The sequence below is a fragment of the Lemur catta genome, chromosome 3, assembly GCF_020740605.2.
Source record: "Lemur catta isolate mLemCat1 chromosome 3, mLemCat1.pri, whole genome shotgun sequence".
In the NCBI taxonomy this organism is placed as follows: Eukaryota; Metazoa; Chordata; class Mammalia; order Primates; family Lemuridae; genus Lemur; species Lemur catta.
The window spans coordinates 68,793,359-68,806,224 of record NC_059130.1 but is presented as its reverse complement, the minus strand read 5'-3'; the positions used below and the strand labels follow the sequence as shown (position 1 = coordinate 68,806,224).

Sequence of the window (12,866 nt, the reverse complement as noted above, 5' to 3'; positions counted from 1 at the left end):
AGATATAGACAGATGCTAACAACACAACAATCTAGAAGACAGGAAGCAGCAATGACCTGGAACTTTATCCTCCCACTGGTACAGAGCAATTTTTATGAGAAATAAACAGAGCACCATGTGTTGTTTACAGAATATTTTCATTATGATGTGTGCTGAAGAGAGCACAGACTTTGGAACAAAAGACTGCACCAACTACTAGTTATATATAACATGTTTATAAATTAAAAAGTAGTTACACACAAAAAAAATTACCTACCTTGTGTGGTTATTACAAGGATTGAAAGACTTTATGTAGGTATCTAGCATGATGCCTGATACAAAATGTATTCAATTGAAATAGCGACAAGCTTGGCTTCTAAGGGGTTATAGAGATCACTGGTTGCAGAACAGAAAAATATTTAGCCATCAGGAATATACAATGAAGTCTCAAGAATCCCAACACAGATGATGTGGAGTTTGAGATGAGCAATATTCAGAAATCCGTGCAGGCAGGCAACACTGGGGAATTTGATCAATGAGTAATATTAGCTAAAATAATTGATTTGAAGTGTCTTGAGTTTAACAAATAACTTTATAAGTATTAAAAATTAAAATCCCAACATCCTTGTAACCAGTAATAGGATTTAAGCTTAAAAAATATCTATCTTGCCCATGTGATACAGGTGTTTTCCGAAGTGCGAGGTTCAGCGGTATCTCCTGTCTTGCTATGCACAATATAAGCTCTTTAGCCTGGGATTTTTGACATTGGAAAGTCTGGTCCAACTGGGCTTTCACCTTTATGAACATCATGCACATACTTTATACTTCGGACAGACTAAACTATTTGCTCCATGCATGCTCCTTTGTATGTTCCTTTGCTTCTTTATAAATTTCCTCTGCTCATTATTTTGTTGAATCAACAATCAAATGAATGAACAATTAAAAAGATAAACTTATAGTATCAAATTATCCACTATTTTGCTGAAAGCATTGAGAAAAAACAGCCTAGTAGTGTCTGAGTCTCTGTTGATGTTGCACAGATTAATTTTTGATGCCTTTTTTGTTCATATGTTTCTTGAAATAAACGTGAATTTCAAACCTGACGTGACCATTTGCTTTGCAGCGGCCGCAGCAGCAGACATGGCTTACCACCACATCAGACCTCCCATTGGCTATTCCATTCCCAAGCCCATATCCTCTCTGCTGATGCGAGGGTGGAATGCATGTCCTGAAGTGAGTAATTTTTATTTCCTCTTAGAAAATGTGTTATGGTCAAAATCTGTCACAAATAGTGTAACTCCAAAGTCTACTTTCAGTGTGTATTTTAAGACTGTCAAGGCGGGAAGACTGATTTGCCTTCTGCTCTTTAGTCTCTAATTGCCTCAAGAAGTCTGAGTATCTCATATTTCTTTGCTGCTGCTCTCTGATTTTGAAATGTTTCTCTCAACTGATTAGTAAAAGAGAGACCAGGGTATGACAGATGACTCACAGTCTCATCTCAGCTGCAATTTTATTAACTATGCTTGAGCCACACTTAGTCATTTTCTGAAGAAGGGAACTTGGCACAAGATGGATTTGTGTTGGCTTTTAACCACGAGGCAGACCTTCAGGCAAAGACTTTAGGGCAAGTGGTCTTTAGTGGCCTGGGCTCAAGCAGGAGGCAGAAGACCTGGGTCCTAACCCTTCTCTAACTCTCTAAGTGACTGAGTGATAATGTGGATAACAGCATAGGCTCAAATGGAGGGATCAATGTTACAGAAGGAATAAGTAAAGTGGGATATGTAAACAATGAAAAAGAAATTTTTAAGTATGATCATGGATCTAAGAGAGTAGAGAGAAAATCATCACAGAATAAAATCTCAGACCATCTGCCTGTCAGAAAGAATTCTTAAGTTTGTAGAGAGGTTGATGTCTGCTTTGTTCTCAGAGATTGACAGAGGAGATCCCACAACTTCTCTCCTGATAACAGGTTGGTCCAAGGTCTAAGAATCCCTCTGCCAGTATATTTTGTTGTATATTAAAGTCCTTGTGTTTTGTCATCAGTCCATCTATTCTTCTGCTCTGAGTGGAGGATATTAGTTTGCATTCTCCATGCTGGAGAGTTGCATACCTAAAGGCTTAATGGTTCTTATTTGCCTAGTGCAAATCATGCTAGATATTATTGCCCTTTTCTTATACAACCTTGTTTCTGATCCTTCTTAGGCACTTAATCTCTCTTCAACAAAAGAATAGATACAGTGAGGCTGTTATTATTTCAATAAATGTCTCACCAAAGGAGAAATAGAATAAGCCCTAGTCCAGATGTTTGGAAGGAGAAAACAAGTTTTCCATTCTATTTCTAAAGGCAAAACAGAGACCCAGTCATTACCCAATCCTACTTTTGTACACAGAAACTCTTACGAAGAAAAACAAAGATTCATGTGGGATATGGATTAAGTAAATCAGAGGATAACATTTTCTCCTGACCATTCAATCTGACATGTTTTATGTTTATTTCTTTAGAATCTTCTTTCACTACCAAAATTTTAGCTCCAGAAGAGCAGAAAATTTTTGTTTGTTTTGTTTGTTTGCTGCTATAACCTCAGCACCTAGAACCATATCTAGCAGATGCTCAAAAATATTTGTTGAGTAAATGAATGAATACCACTATTGCTCATCCATACCTCCAATTTCCACATCTGGATTTTATGTCCAGAAAGTTCCTTCTTGAATATTGTGTGACCTCAAATAGTTTGGAAAAGCCTTTCCTCATCTTTCAATGTGAGCCTCAGGTATATTTTCTGAGAATAAGTGTGTCAAGCACCTAATCCAGAATTTCCTTCTGTGTGTGGCATGTGAGCTATGTTAAAGTTTAACATAAAATAGCAATCAAGGGAATCCCTTTCACATTTATTAACTGACTCTTTTGATTATAGATAAGGGGCATGCGAAAGTTTAAGTTTGGAGATAAAAACAAGTCATTGGCAGATTCTAAAAGCACTTTTTTGGGTAGAATGGGCAAATGCTTCAAACAAAAGGTTGGGAAATGAAAAACAGAAACTGAATAGGGCCAAAGGAAGGTACTATTAAGGTGAAAAAACATACTAAGAGGCCAAAAGTCTATTGCTTAGTGTAAAAGTTGTACTGCTCAACAGTAAAATTCATCAGCATAGAGTCTTTGCTCTGGTGAAGAGTTTCAGGAATAAAGATGAAGAAAAAGCATGTTAGGAAAGAAAAGTCTTCAGCTGGCTGGCAACATCTGCACTTGTCAGTCAGCTGGGCCCTGGCTTGGCGGTGGTATCCACCTGCTTCTGCACGTGACATGACTGAGTCATCATGACATTGCCCAGGAAGGTCTTCACCGTGTAGGCTGAGTAGTGAGGGAAAAGAACAATGGGCTAATTTTCATTCTTTTCTTCAACAGTTATTCATTGAGTCTCTACTAGGTACCTACCGTCCGCGGGTAGGTGTGGGGATTCAATGGAAATGTGCTTTCAATGAGTTTAAGGCCTAGTAGTCATATGGAGATTAATTAATTAAACACATTTATAGTTACATGCCAAGATTAAGGAAGACAAGATTTAATAAGAATACATACTAAAGGAATACTAAGTAGCAAGTTGGAGGACAAAGAGTTAGGGTAGTTCCCAGAAGTGGTGACACTTGAGCTGAGATCATAAGCATAATACGAGTTTGCTGCATGAAGGGTTGGTGAGAGAGAAAAATAGTCCTAGTGAAGAGAACATGTGCAAATTCACTGGGAGACAAGACCCAAGGAAGAGAATTATTAGTCATTGGCACACTGTAGCCACTAGGGCTTAAATTTCTTATACCAGGTACCATTTGAAACAAGTTCATCGTTAGATCTAAGACACTAACATCATGTTATCCTGTTCATTACTTTCTGGGTTATCAACGTCACTACTGATTTTTTCTTTCCTGTCTATCTTTACCTCATTGCTTGAATCTGAAGCACAGTATTTTCTCCAGTGCATGTCTTCTTAGTCAAGACTCATAAAGATAGAACATAAAGGACAGTGAGAACACCAGCCTCCTGAAAATGTTGGAAAAAAGTACTGATACTTAGGTGGTATCAAATTTTGGAAACCCTCAAAAACTGAAATAGGGAATTTGGACATGAAATTATAGGCAGTTATATGTTATGTTTACCTCTAAAGCAGTGAAAAGATACAATAAAATTTTTTTTTGGAAATTTCATCTGAGATTGGTATGAAGAATTTATGTACTTACTCAAAAAATTGTTCATAGTTCCTGCAGTGAATCAAACGCTGAATTATTGTCTAGTGCTCATTGGAATGGCTAGGCATTGTTTCTTAATGTGTGGGCTGCAAACTTTGCATTCCACATTATCCTGAAATGTTTTTAAAATGAAGATTTGGGGGCCCTACCCTAAGTCTACTGAACTAGAATCTCCAGGATGGAACCTGAGACTATTGATTTGTGCCCAATAAAGTTACAGAACTAGAGAGTTGAAACTGAGGCAAAAGACACTAAAGTCAGAGCAGCTGGCCAGGCTGCTGTTAACAGTCATCCAGTTGATTGCAACACAGAGACTACAATGGTTACCATGGGGATTTAGGGACAAGGGTAAACCTGAGAACTATTTCAAAGCATACTGTCATCACTGCCTTCTGAGAGTCAGCTAGTGACCAAGAATTCATTAGGCCCTTAGATGTCAGGGATATTGTTGGCAGTGAGAGGGAAGAGAACAAAGCTAAGGGCCCCACAGTAAAGTGACAGTGCTTTTAAAAAATAGGAATAGGAAAAGGAAAGATAGCTACCAAGAAAAAAGTAACCTGATCTACAAAGCTGAGGAAGCTGTCAATTAGAATAAATTTATCATGCAAGAGGTTGGTAGAGATGCCCTTCTCACCTTAAAGGTGCTTAACAAAATGAAGTGAGATCAGGGAAGGTAGACAGATGGCATAGGAGTTAAGCTCAGGCAGAGATTCTGAACAAAAATAGAGGGAAGAGGAGTTAGAGTTAAAAGCAAGGAAGTGTTGAATCTTAGTGAGAAAAGAGGAAGAAGAGGGGTAATAAGGTCAGGGACTTTCAGAATAAGAAAGTTCTATCATTTAGCATTTCTGAATAGGAAGGGAAACTAAATAGATGGGGCATGTAAACAATATTTATGTTGTTCTAATAAACCTTTAGTCTTCATAAAGCTTGTTTTTTAATAATAATATTATTAATAAGCCAAATGTAGACATAAAGATACAGAGGCCTACACAAATATAGAGACAGGAGAAGAGGAAGTCTGTTTCCTTTTTATGCTTTTTTTCCCCCACTAGAAAATGTGAAATATTATAACATTCTGTATTGCAAAGATATGCTTTAAACATTTTACAGGGGTGTCAATAATAAAATTCTTCGAGTATACCTATATTTTTCACGTAAGTGTGGCTTTGACTGAGAGATGTTTATTCTGTTATTGCTTTTAAATCTAATATTTACAAGCACATTTAATTCCAGTGCACAAGGAGGTGTACTCACACCAAACAATAGTGGCATGCTAAACTCAAGAGATCAAACCTTGAAAGCTACATGCTAATGGGTTATTCAGTTTTCAAAATCTTAAATTAATGACAATTGGCAATAAAGCTCCTTAAAGTTCCTTTTGTTCACGATCCATTGTGTTGATCTTGAAGCCGTGTTTGTTCTTCCAAGATGATTGAAGCTGAGATCTCCACCTAGTGGATTTATAGGATTTTGCAGAATTTACAGAAACAGCCTCCCATCCCTGGAAATCCTTAATTTTTTTTTTCTCTTAGAGAAATAACAGGGTTTAAAGACTTCTACTTAAGATCTAGGATAATTGTCAACAGAACAATTGAAAATAGATGAAATATACCAATATACACATCAGATAGACTACAGTTCACAAGCAAAGCTGAATTTTCATTTTCATACCATAATTAGGAAAACAGATCAGGCACAAATATGAATATATAATCATCTGTGTGGAAAGCAATATTGTAATACCACTAATTGAGATGTGTATAATAATTTCCATAAAATAAACATCAAATGTAAATCTGTTCAAATACTTTTTTCTTATTTAATCTTTCATTTGTTTGAGGGTTTTTTGTTGTTTGTTTGTTTGTTTGTTTGTTTTACATGTTGTTTGCTTTTCCAGGACTAGGCAAAACTTTTCTTGTTCATTTTTTTCATTCCTTAGAAAAGCATACTCAGTTAATTGTGTCAAACATATCTCGTGGCTCCATCTTTGTGTATTATATTAAACTATGTGCTTTTATTTAATTGATAACAAAGAATTCCTGAGGATTTGTCCTCCAAAATGATGCACTTGAAATGTTTGCAAAGGCTAGGGGGTGTTTGTCTATCCTTTTGAAGAAAGCTACAGTAAAAAATGATTATTATTTGAGTTATTTTGTTCACTTTGTTCTGCTTCTAAACGTGATGTATTAGCATATTCAGCAGATGGTGGATACAGTACAGGTTTTGGAGCAGAGTTTTCAGCTTCATTTATTTTGCTAGGAATTAGAGGCACCTCATTTTCTGCCTCAAAACCATCTCTTAACTCTGGTAAGAGGGAGAGCACTTCATGTGTCTCCACTGTCATTGCACCTTCTTTATGTGCATTGTTATCTTTATCTGGTTGAATATTTTGAACTTCTCTCAAATTATTGTTAACTATATTACTGTTAATTGGAAAATCTATTTCACTATGAAGTATTTTATTTTTGGTTTCATGGGAACTTGTGATACTCAAATCTTTAGCTGTAATGTTCTCCACGGCAGAGCTTGAACCATAAAATACGTGTTTTTCACTTTTTCCATTTTCCCAAGTTTGCTGCTTTTCTTTTGTAGCGCCTGTTAAGGTCCTTTGTGTGGTCTGAATTAACATACTAGAATCTGTCTTGCTTTCATAAAGCATATTTTTCTCTTCTTTTGCTACTATATTTATCTCTAGTGCTTCAGTGCCATCATCTCTGGGCAATGCATTTGCGCTGTCAATTCCTTTTTCACTGCTTTTGGTTAGATGCCAAATGGCTTGACTACTAAGAGGAGAAATACTGATATCCTTGGGAGGCTCTATTCTATTTTGGTATGGAATCGAATTTGTCTTCCTAAGTGATAGGTTGTTCTTGGATTGTGTCTGGGAAATGAGAGAGGAATCATAAGTTTCTGTTTCAGGAAGTTTTTTTCCTACATCATTTCCTTCCTTATCCATAATACAATTTTCCACAATCTGATGTAATATTGGGGGGGTTGTCATTAATGTTTTTTCTTCATTTCCAAATTGTTCATGACTTGAGTTTTGTACTTTGTGTTGCAAAGCTTGGTTTTGATCTAAAGTGTATTCCTTGTTCAAGGTGTCAGTCTTGTAGACACCTAAAAGTTGTGTTTGATTCCTCGGGGATAAAGAAAACTGATTTAGCTCACTGGTCTTTGATAGGTTCTGCCCCATGTGCTCAGTGGGCTCTGTTGCCCCTTGGTCAGTATCCCCCCTGGAATGTTGGGATGGTAAAACATCATTTTCTGTCTTTTCCCGAGTAGTTGGTAAATAACTGGGAACTTCCCATTCTAGCTGAGTTGCACCTTCCATTTGCTCAATTAAGAACCGAGAGAGTGAGTGCCTGTGCTCAGTGTCAGTGGATGCAGGCTGAGGCAGTGTTGGTGGGTTTCCATCAGGAATGTGACCAGCTGGGTGACAGCTGCCTTCTACAGAGTTCTGGTTGACTATAGACAAGTTGCTAGCACTAAGCACAGGGGCACGTTTAGTGTTTCGTTTGTAATACGGGGCGTGCTTTGGGGCATGTTTGAGAGGCAGCCTCTTTGAAGTGAGTCTAACATGGTTACTCTCTGGCTGTTGAGGAAAATCTGCAGAAGACACAAGGTTTATTTTGGCTTTTTTCTCAGACGTTTTGGATAATTTCTTGGGAGGTAACAATACTTGTTTGCATTCCTTTGAGAGTTCTGGCAAGGCTTTTTCTGGATGGACTCTGACTTTTCTAAACGGATGTAAATTTAATTTCATCCTTAAATTTTGTCCTTTAATTTTCCCTTTGAGGTCAGATTGATTGGTTCTCTTCTTTTTCAGAATCTGTGAATCAGTAAACCATTTTTGTCCTTTGTTTCTTTCCCCAGGATTGCTACATTTTTTGAGATCTAATTTAGTCAGTTGGTTACTCAGATTTTTCTGATGTTTCCGGTGGGTTGATGTTTGAGGTAACATCACCAACTGATTTTTTTCAACTAAGTCAGGATCATGGAAGCTAACCCTCTTTGGAGAATACGTTTTCTTGATTTTTGTTGATAACCCAGATAAATCTATGTTCTCCCTGCTCATAAGGAATTTTTCTATTGCACTGTTAATTTGGATTTGTTCTTTCTCGGGCTTTGATTGTTCTCTACGATTTGGCTTTTTTTCTGTCACATAATCTTGAAATTGATCACAGGGTACATATTTACAGATAAGAGAATTATATGGCTGTAAATACCTAGGTCTGCTCTGTTTTAACAGTCCACAAGGATCATCATATTTAGATCTATGTTTTTGTAAGATCTTTTGTATGTAGTGTTCCTCAGGCTCACAAGGCTTGGATGATGAGCTTGTAATAAAATGTCTCTGCCTGTGAGAATGTAAGCCATTGTCTTCTTTTTCTATTGGAGGCTGCCATGATTCATTTGTTAAATGCTTTTCAAGACTTTCTCTTGCCAAGGCTGAAGCGGATGTTGCATATCTTCTTCTAAATGTGTCACTGCTGATATCTGCTGAACAATAAATGCAAGAATTTAGCACTGGGCAGAGTTTTATTGCCCCAACCAAACAGATGCTTAGAAACCTTATGAAAAGAGTAAAAATGACTCCTTTGATTATGGCAATTCTTGAATATTTCCTAATTTTTGACCAAGCATACAAAGGGCATTTAGCACTTTGCTATGTTTGCAATGGCACTCTTTATGGCCACATTTCAATCAGTTGTAATGCTGACTTAAAAGCTGTGATATTAAAAATATTAAATGTTATTCATAGTGGTACATCTTTAGCTTGGTTGTTGGTTAGATTAGCTTTAAATATGAATAATATCTAAATTCTTTTCAAATAGCCATAGTAATTTTTTTCTGCATTCATTTTCCATTTGGACCTCTAATATTGAGAGGAACATGGATAAAATATTGAGTAATGTTCAGGTTTCAAACAGAGAACAACACAGACAACAAAAGAGAAATACTTGTGATACGATTGGCCAAATGAAAGCAGAGATCATATCTGTTTTATTTCCCATAACTTAATATAATGTTCATCACATATTTGTTAAATGAATAGATATTTTGGAATATGGCTTGGTTTGTGTTATAGCAATCTTTGCCTATGACTTTTAAATGATATGGGTTAATATAATATTAATAATACACATTAAATAATATTAATGATAAAAATAACAGTAAAACCATTGATTTGGTACATGCTAAGAACTAAGCATTGTTTTAAATATTGTACATTTACTATCTCTTTTAATATCCACAAGAAACATGATCCATTGGACAAGTCCTATTATCTTATAACTTCTACAGATGATGAACAAGTTTAGAGGGGTTGAATGTTTTCCCCCACTCACATATCAGCTAAATGATGTGGCCGGGACTTAAACCCAGGTCTGTATAACATTAAACCCTATTCTCTTAACCACAATGTATATTAAATTTAAAATTACATCCTACCAGTATGCTTTCTATTGTTTTGTGAAATTGTTTTATCCAGAGGAAGAAAGATGTATTTCTATTCAGTGAAAAAAAGGAAGAGGTGAACTAAGCCCCAGACTAGCGTCTAATTCTAATCTAAGAACTGCCATCAATTTTCTCGGTGACTTTGGAGAAGCTATTATACTTTTTGTGTATTAGAAGGTTGGACTAGATGAAAACTTTATGGGAGTAAACAAATTATTCTATGGAAAGAATTTGTATCCTTTATCAGATTTTCCGAGAGTTCTGTGACTCAAAGATAAATATTAAGAGCTATTGGACTAGACCATCTTTAAAGTCCCCTGGACCCCACAAATCTATGATTCTGTTTCCAAGTTAGAAGACATAGTGAGAGTGGCATTGTCTCCTTACTGACATCTATTCTGGAGCAGGTATGACCTTGGATATTTTCTCCTTAAATACCTGCCCTCCCCAGGTCCAGTACAATGCCTGGAATGTAGCAGAATTTTAGGTGTTTCTTTCATTTTTACTGTTTTTGTCATTTTTATTGAGCTAAAATATACATATATAATTTACCATCCTTACCACTTTAAGTGTACAGTTTAGTGGTAATAGATACATTTGTATTCTTATTTTCCTTTTCATCTCCCCCTCCCTTCCCAGCCTCTGGTAACCACCAATCTACTCTCTATCTTCATGAGATCCAACTTTTTAGCTCCCACATATGAGTGAGACATGCAATATTTGTCTTTCTGTGCTTGGCTTATGTAACTTAACATAATGGCCTCTGGTTCCATCCATGTTGCTGCAAATGACAGGGTTTCATGCTTTTTTATGTCTGGATAATAATCCATTGTGCATATATACCACATTTTCTTTATCCATTCAATCCATTCATCTGTTGATGGGCACTGAGGTTGATTCCATATTTTGGCTGTTGTGAATAAGCATGGGAGTGCAGATATCTCTTTCATATATTGCTTTCCTTTCTTTTGGATATATATTCAGTAGTGGAATTTGTGGATCATATGGTAGTTTAAAAGTAATCGTATTGATCTGACAAGCCAATGTTTTCAGTGTGAAATGGTTAAGAGGCCACATTTCCTTTAGTGTAGGAGTTTATCACAGAGAAGTTAACGCACTGGACAAAGCTAAAAGCTAAAATGAAACATCTGCCTAAGGTATGATTCCATTGAAAGACTAAGTACTTAATTCTTTATAAAATATAGCAAATCTGATCTGATTTCTTTGGCAGATGTTTCTTTCTGTAGCCATCCCTCTCTTGAGTCAAATCGTCAGCTCCTAGAAACTAGTAAAAATGGGAGTACGGAGGATGCAATAGAATAAACTCACACAATTCTTTATGCCATACATGTAATAACATATGGTTTCATTCTTATCCAATTGTCCCCAAATTGATCCTTAGGGCCAGATCCCCATGGTAAGAAATTCTTGGTACAGCACCTCTGTCATTCATATTCTTAGAGAAAGCTCTGCTTGTTGTAAACCAATTCAAATAAATGACAGGAACCTCTTTACAGAGCAGCTGTCAAAGTTTTCACTGCCGAGCCTGAAAGCATCGCCTCACTATTCAGGAAGAAAAAGGAAGACATTTAATTCATTGCCTCCACCTAAATATTGACATCGCCCATGTACAGTGGGTAGATGTCACGGCCAGATTCACTTGGCTCCCAACATGGGACAATGAATTAAGTCCTGACTTTCCCTGAACTGGGAAGTTATCATCCCTGACAGCTCAGCAAGCAAAGTATGTTTCTTGACATCATTCCTGAAATGAATCACTAGCATTAGAAGGACCATTATTCTAACATGTCTTGCTCTGGGAAGGTTGCTTACTGCAGAATTGGCATTAGAGCTCGAAGGATGTTGGAATAAAAGCTGATACTCACTGTCCCATAAATCTTAACAGCACTATTGCTATTTAAGAGGCTTTAAAAAAAATAAAAACAAACAAAAAAAATTCTTGCTAGATGTTAGGTCTCAAAATTTGCTTTTAGCAGACAGGAGATGCACTCTAAGCTCCTGAGGGTGGGGATACTCCATCTCCACCTCACCCCAAATACCCAACACACACACACACACACACACTAAAAACAGTCCCAGCATCTTTAGGTCTTTAGAAGAACAGACTGGTACTACAGTGATTTTTATAGCATTTCCTGTTGAGGAAATTAAAGGAGCCTTCCTCCTTCAGGGGGTATTAAACAGAGTAGGATTTTCTAAAACAAGACAACCTCACCTATTGTTCTCATCGCATGCTGTGGCAGGATTGGGACTTCGCCAGGCTCAAGATTCCTTAGCTTTTCAACTGTCTTTGGACAATATCTTGTAAGTAAGCCTGCTTCGTTAAAAGCTGCCATATTCCCGGGAGGCTCTGAACATCCTGACTGTAGCAATCTGCCATCCAGGCAAAAAAAAGCGCTGTCTGTCCCACACTCCTTCCCTTTCAGGTTTCTAAATGATCCGTCAAGGGCTGTGGACTCAGAGGCCAATGTTGCTTGATGGCTGTTTTCCTGTAGAAGTGGCCTTTCCTTTCTGGACCCCACAATGGACATGACCTTTATCTCGTTTTCCTGAGTTAAGTGGCAGTTACAGTATCCCTTAGCGTGGTAATTTCTTGCCTCATGAGCACACAGGGGTTCATGGAAGGTTCTGCAACAAAGGTTTTCTGATGTGTGTTCATTTGCTTTGCCTTGTTGGAGTTTCCAGTTAAATACAACTAAACCTAGGCAAGTGAGACCAACAGCTCCTGTGACAAATAGAGAGACCATTAAAAGATAACATCATAGGAAGAAACATATAAATCACCAAATGTGAAAGCCACAAATATAAAGGTTAATGGCTTAAAGGGTATCAGAATGCCTGGAATGTCTATCAGCATTTGGAAAAATATCAGTCCAGACAGAGGCTATTTCATTGACATTGTTCTGCTTTCCAATTTGGATCTTTCTTTATACATATTAAAATTAAAAGAAACAACACCATCTGGAATCTCTTTGGTAGAAAAAGGGGCTTTTACATGAACTGAAATTCATTCAAGATAAAATAATTCCTGCAGTAAAATTATTTTTCTGCCTATGGAAAACCAGTTTAATTCTCAAATTCCTATTTCTTAATCTCATAGTCAATAAAAATAGACTATATTTAGTATATACCCTAAAATTCTCATATCCTCAACCCTCCCCTCCCAAACA

At 36.8% G+C, this 12,866-nt stretch overlaps 2 protein-coding genes across 3 annotated transcripts in view; one reads left to right on the top strand and one right to left on the bottom strand.

The window, feature by feature from the left end:
• Positions 1–12,866, top strand: part of LOC123635512 (serine/threonine-protein kinase TNNI3K) — a 273,749-nt gene that overhangs the window by 195,381 nt on the left and 65,502 nt on the right. For both annotated transcript variants that reach the window (XM_045547740.1, XM_045547741.1), the window contains one exon: positions 1,103–1,212. In XM_045547740.1, the coding sequence (XP_045403696.1) occupies positions 1,103–1,212 (110 nt within the window). The remainder of the gene's footprint in view (positions 1–1,102; positions 1,213–12,866) is intronic.
• LRRC53 (leucine rich repeat containing 53) overlaps positions 5,852–12,866 on the bottom strand; it is a 43,710-nt gene continuing 36,695 nt past the window's right edge. The window contains exons 4-5 of the mRNA XM_045547738.1: positions 11,912–12,421; positions 5,852–8,715 (exon numbers count right to left, since the gene is read on the bottom strand). Of these exons, the coding sequence (XP_045403694.1) occupies positions 6,338–8,715; positions 11,912–12,421 (2,888 nt within the window). The 3' untranslated portion in view covers positions 5,852–6,337. The remainder of the gene's footprint in view (positions 8,716–11,911; positions 12,422–12,866) is intronic.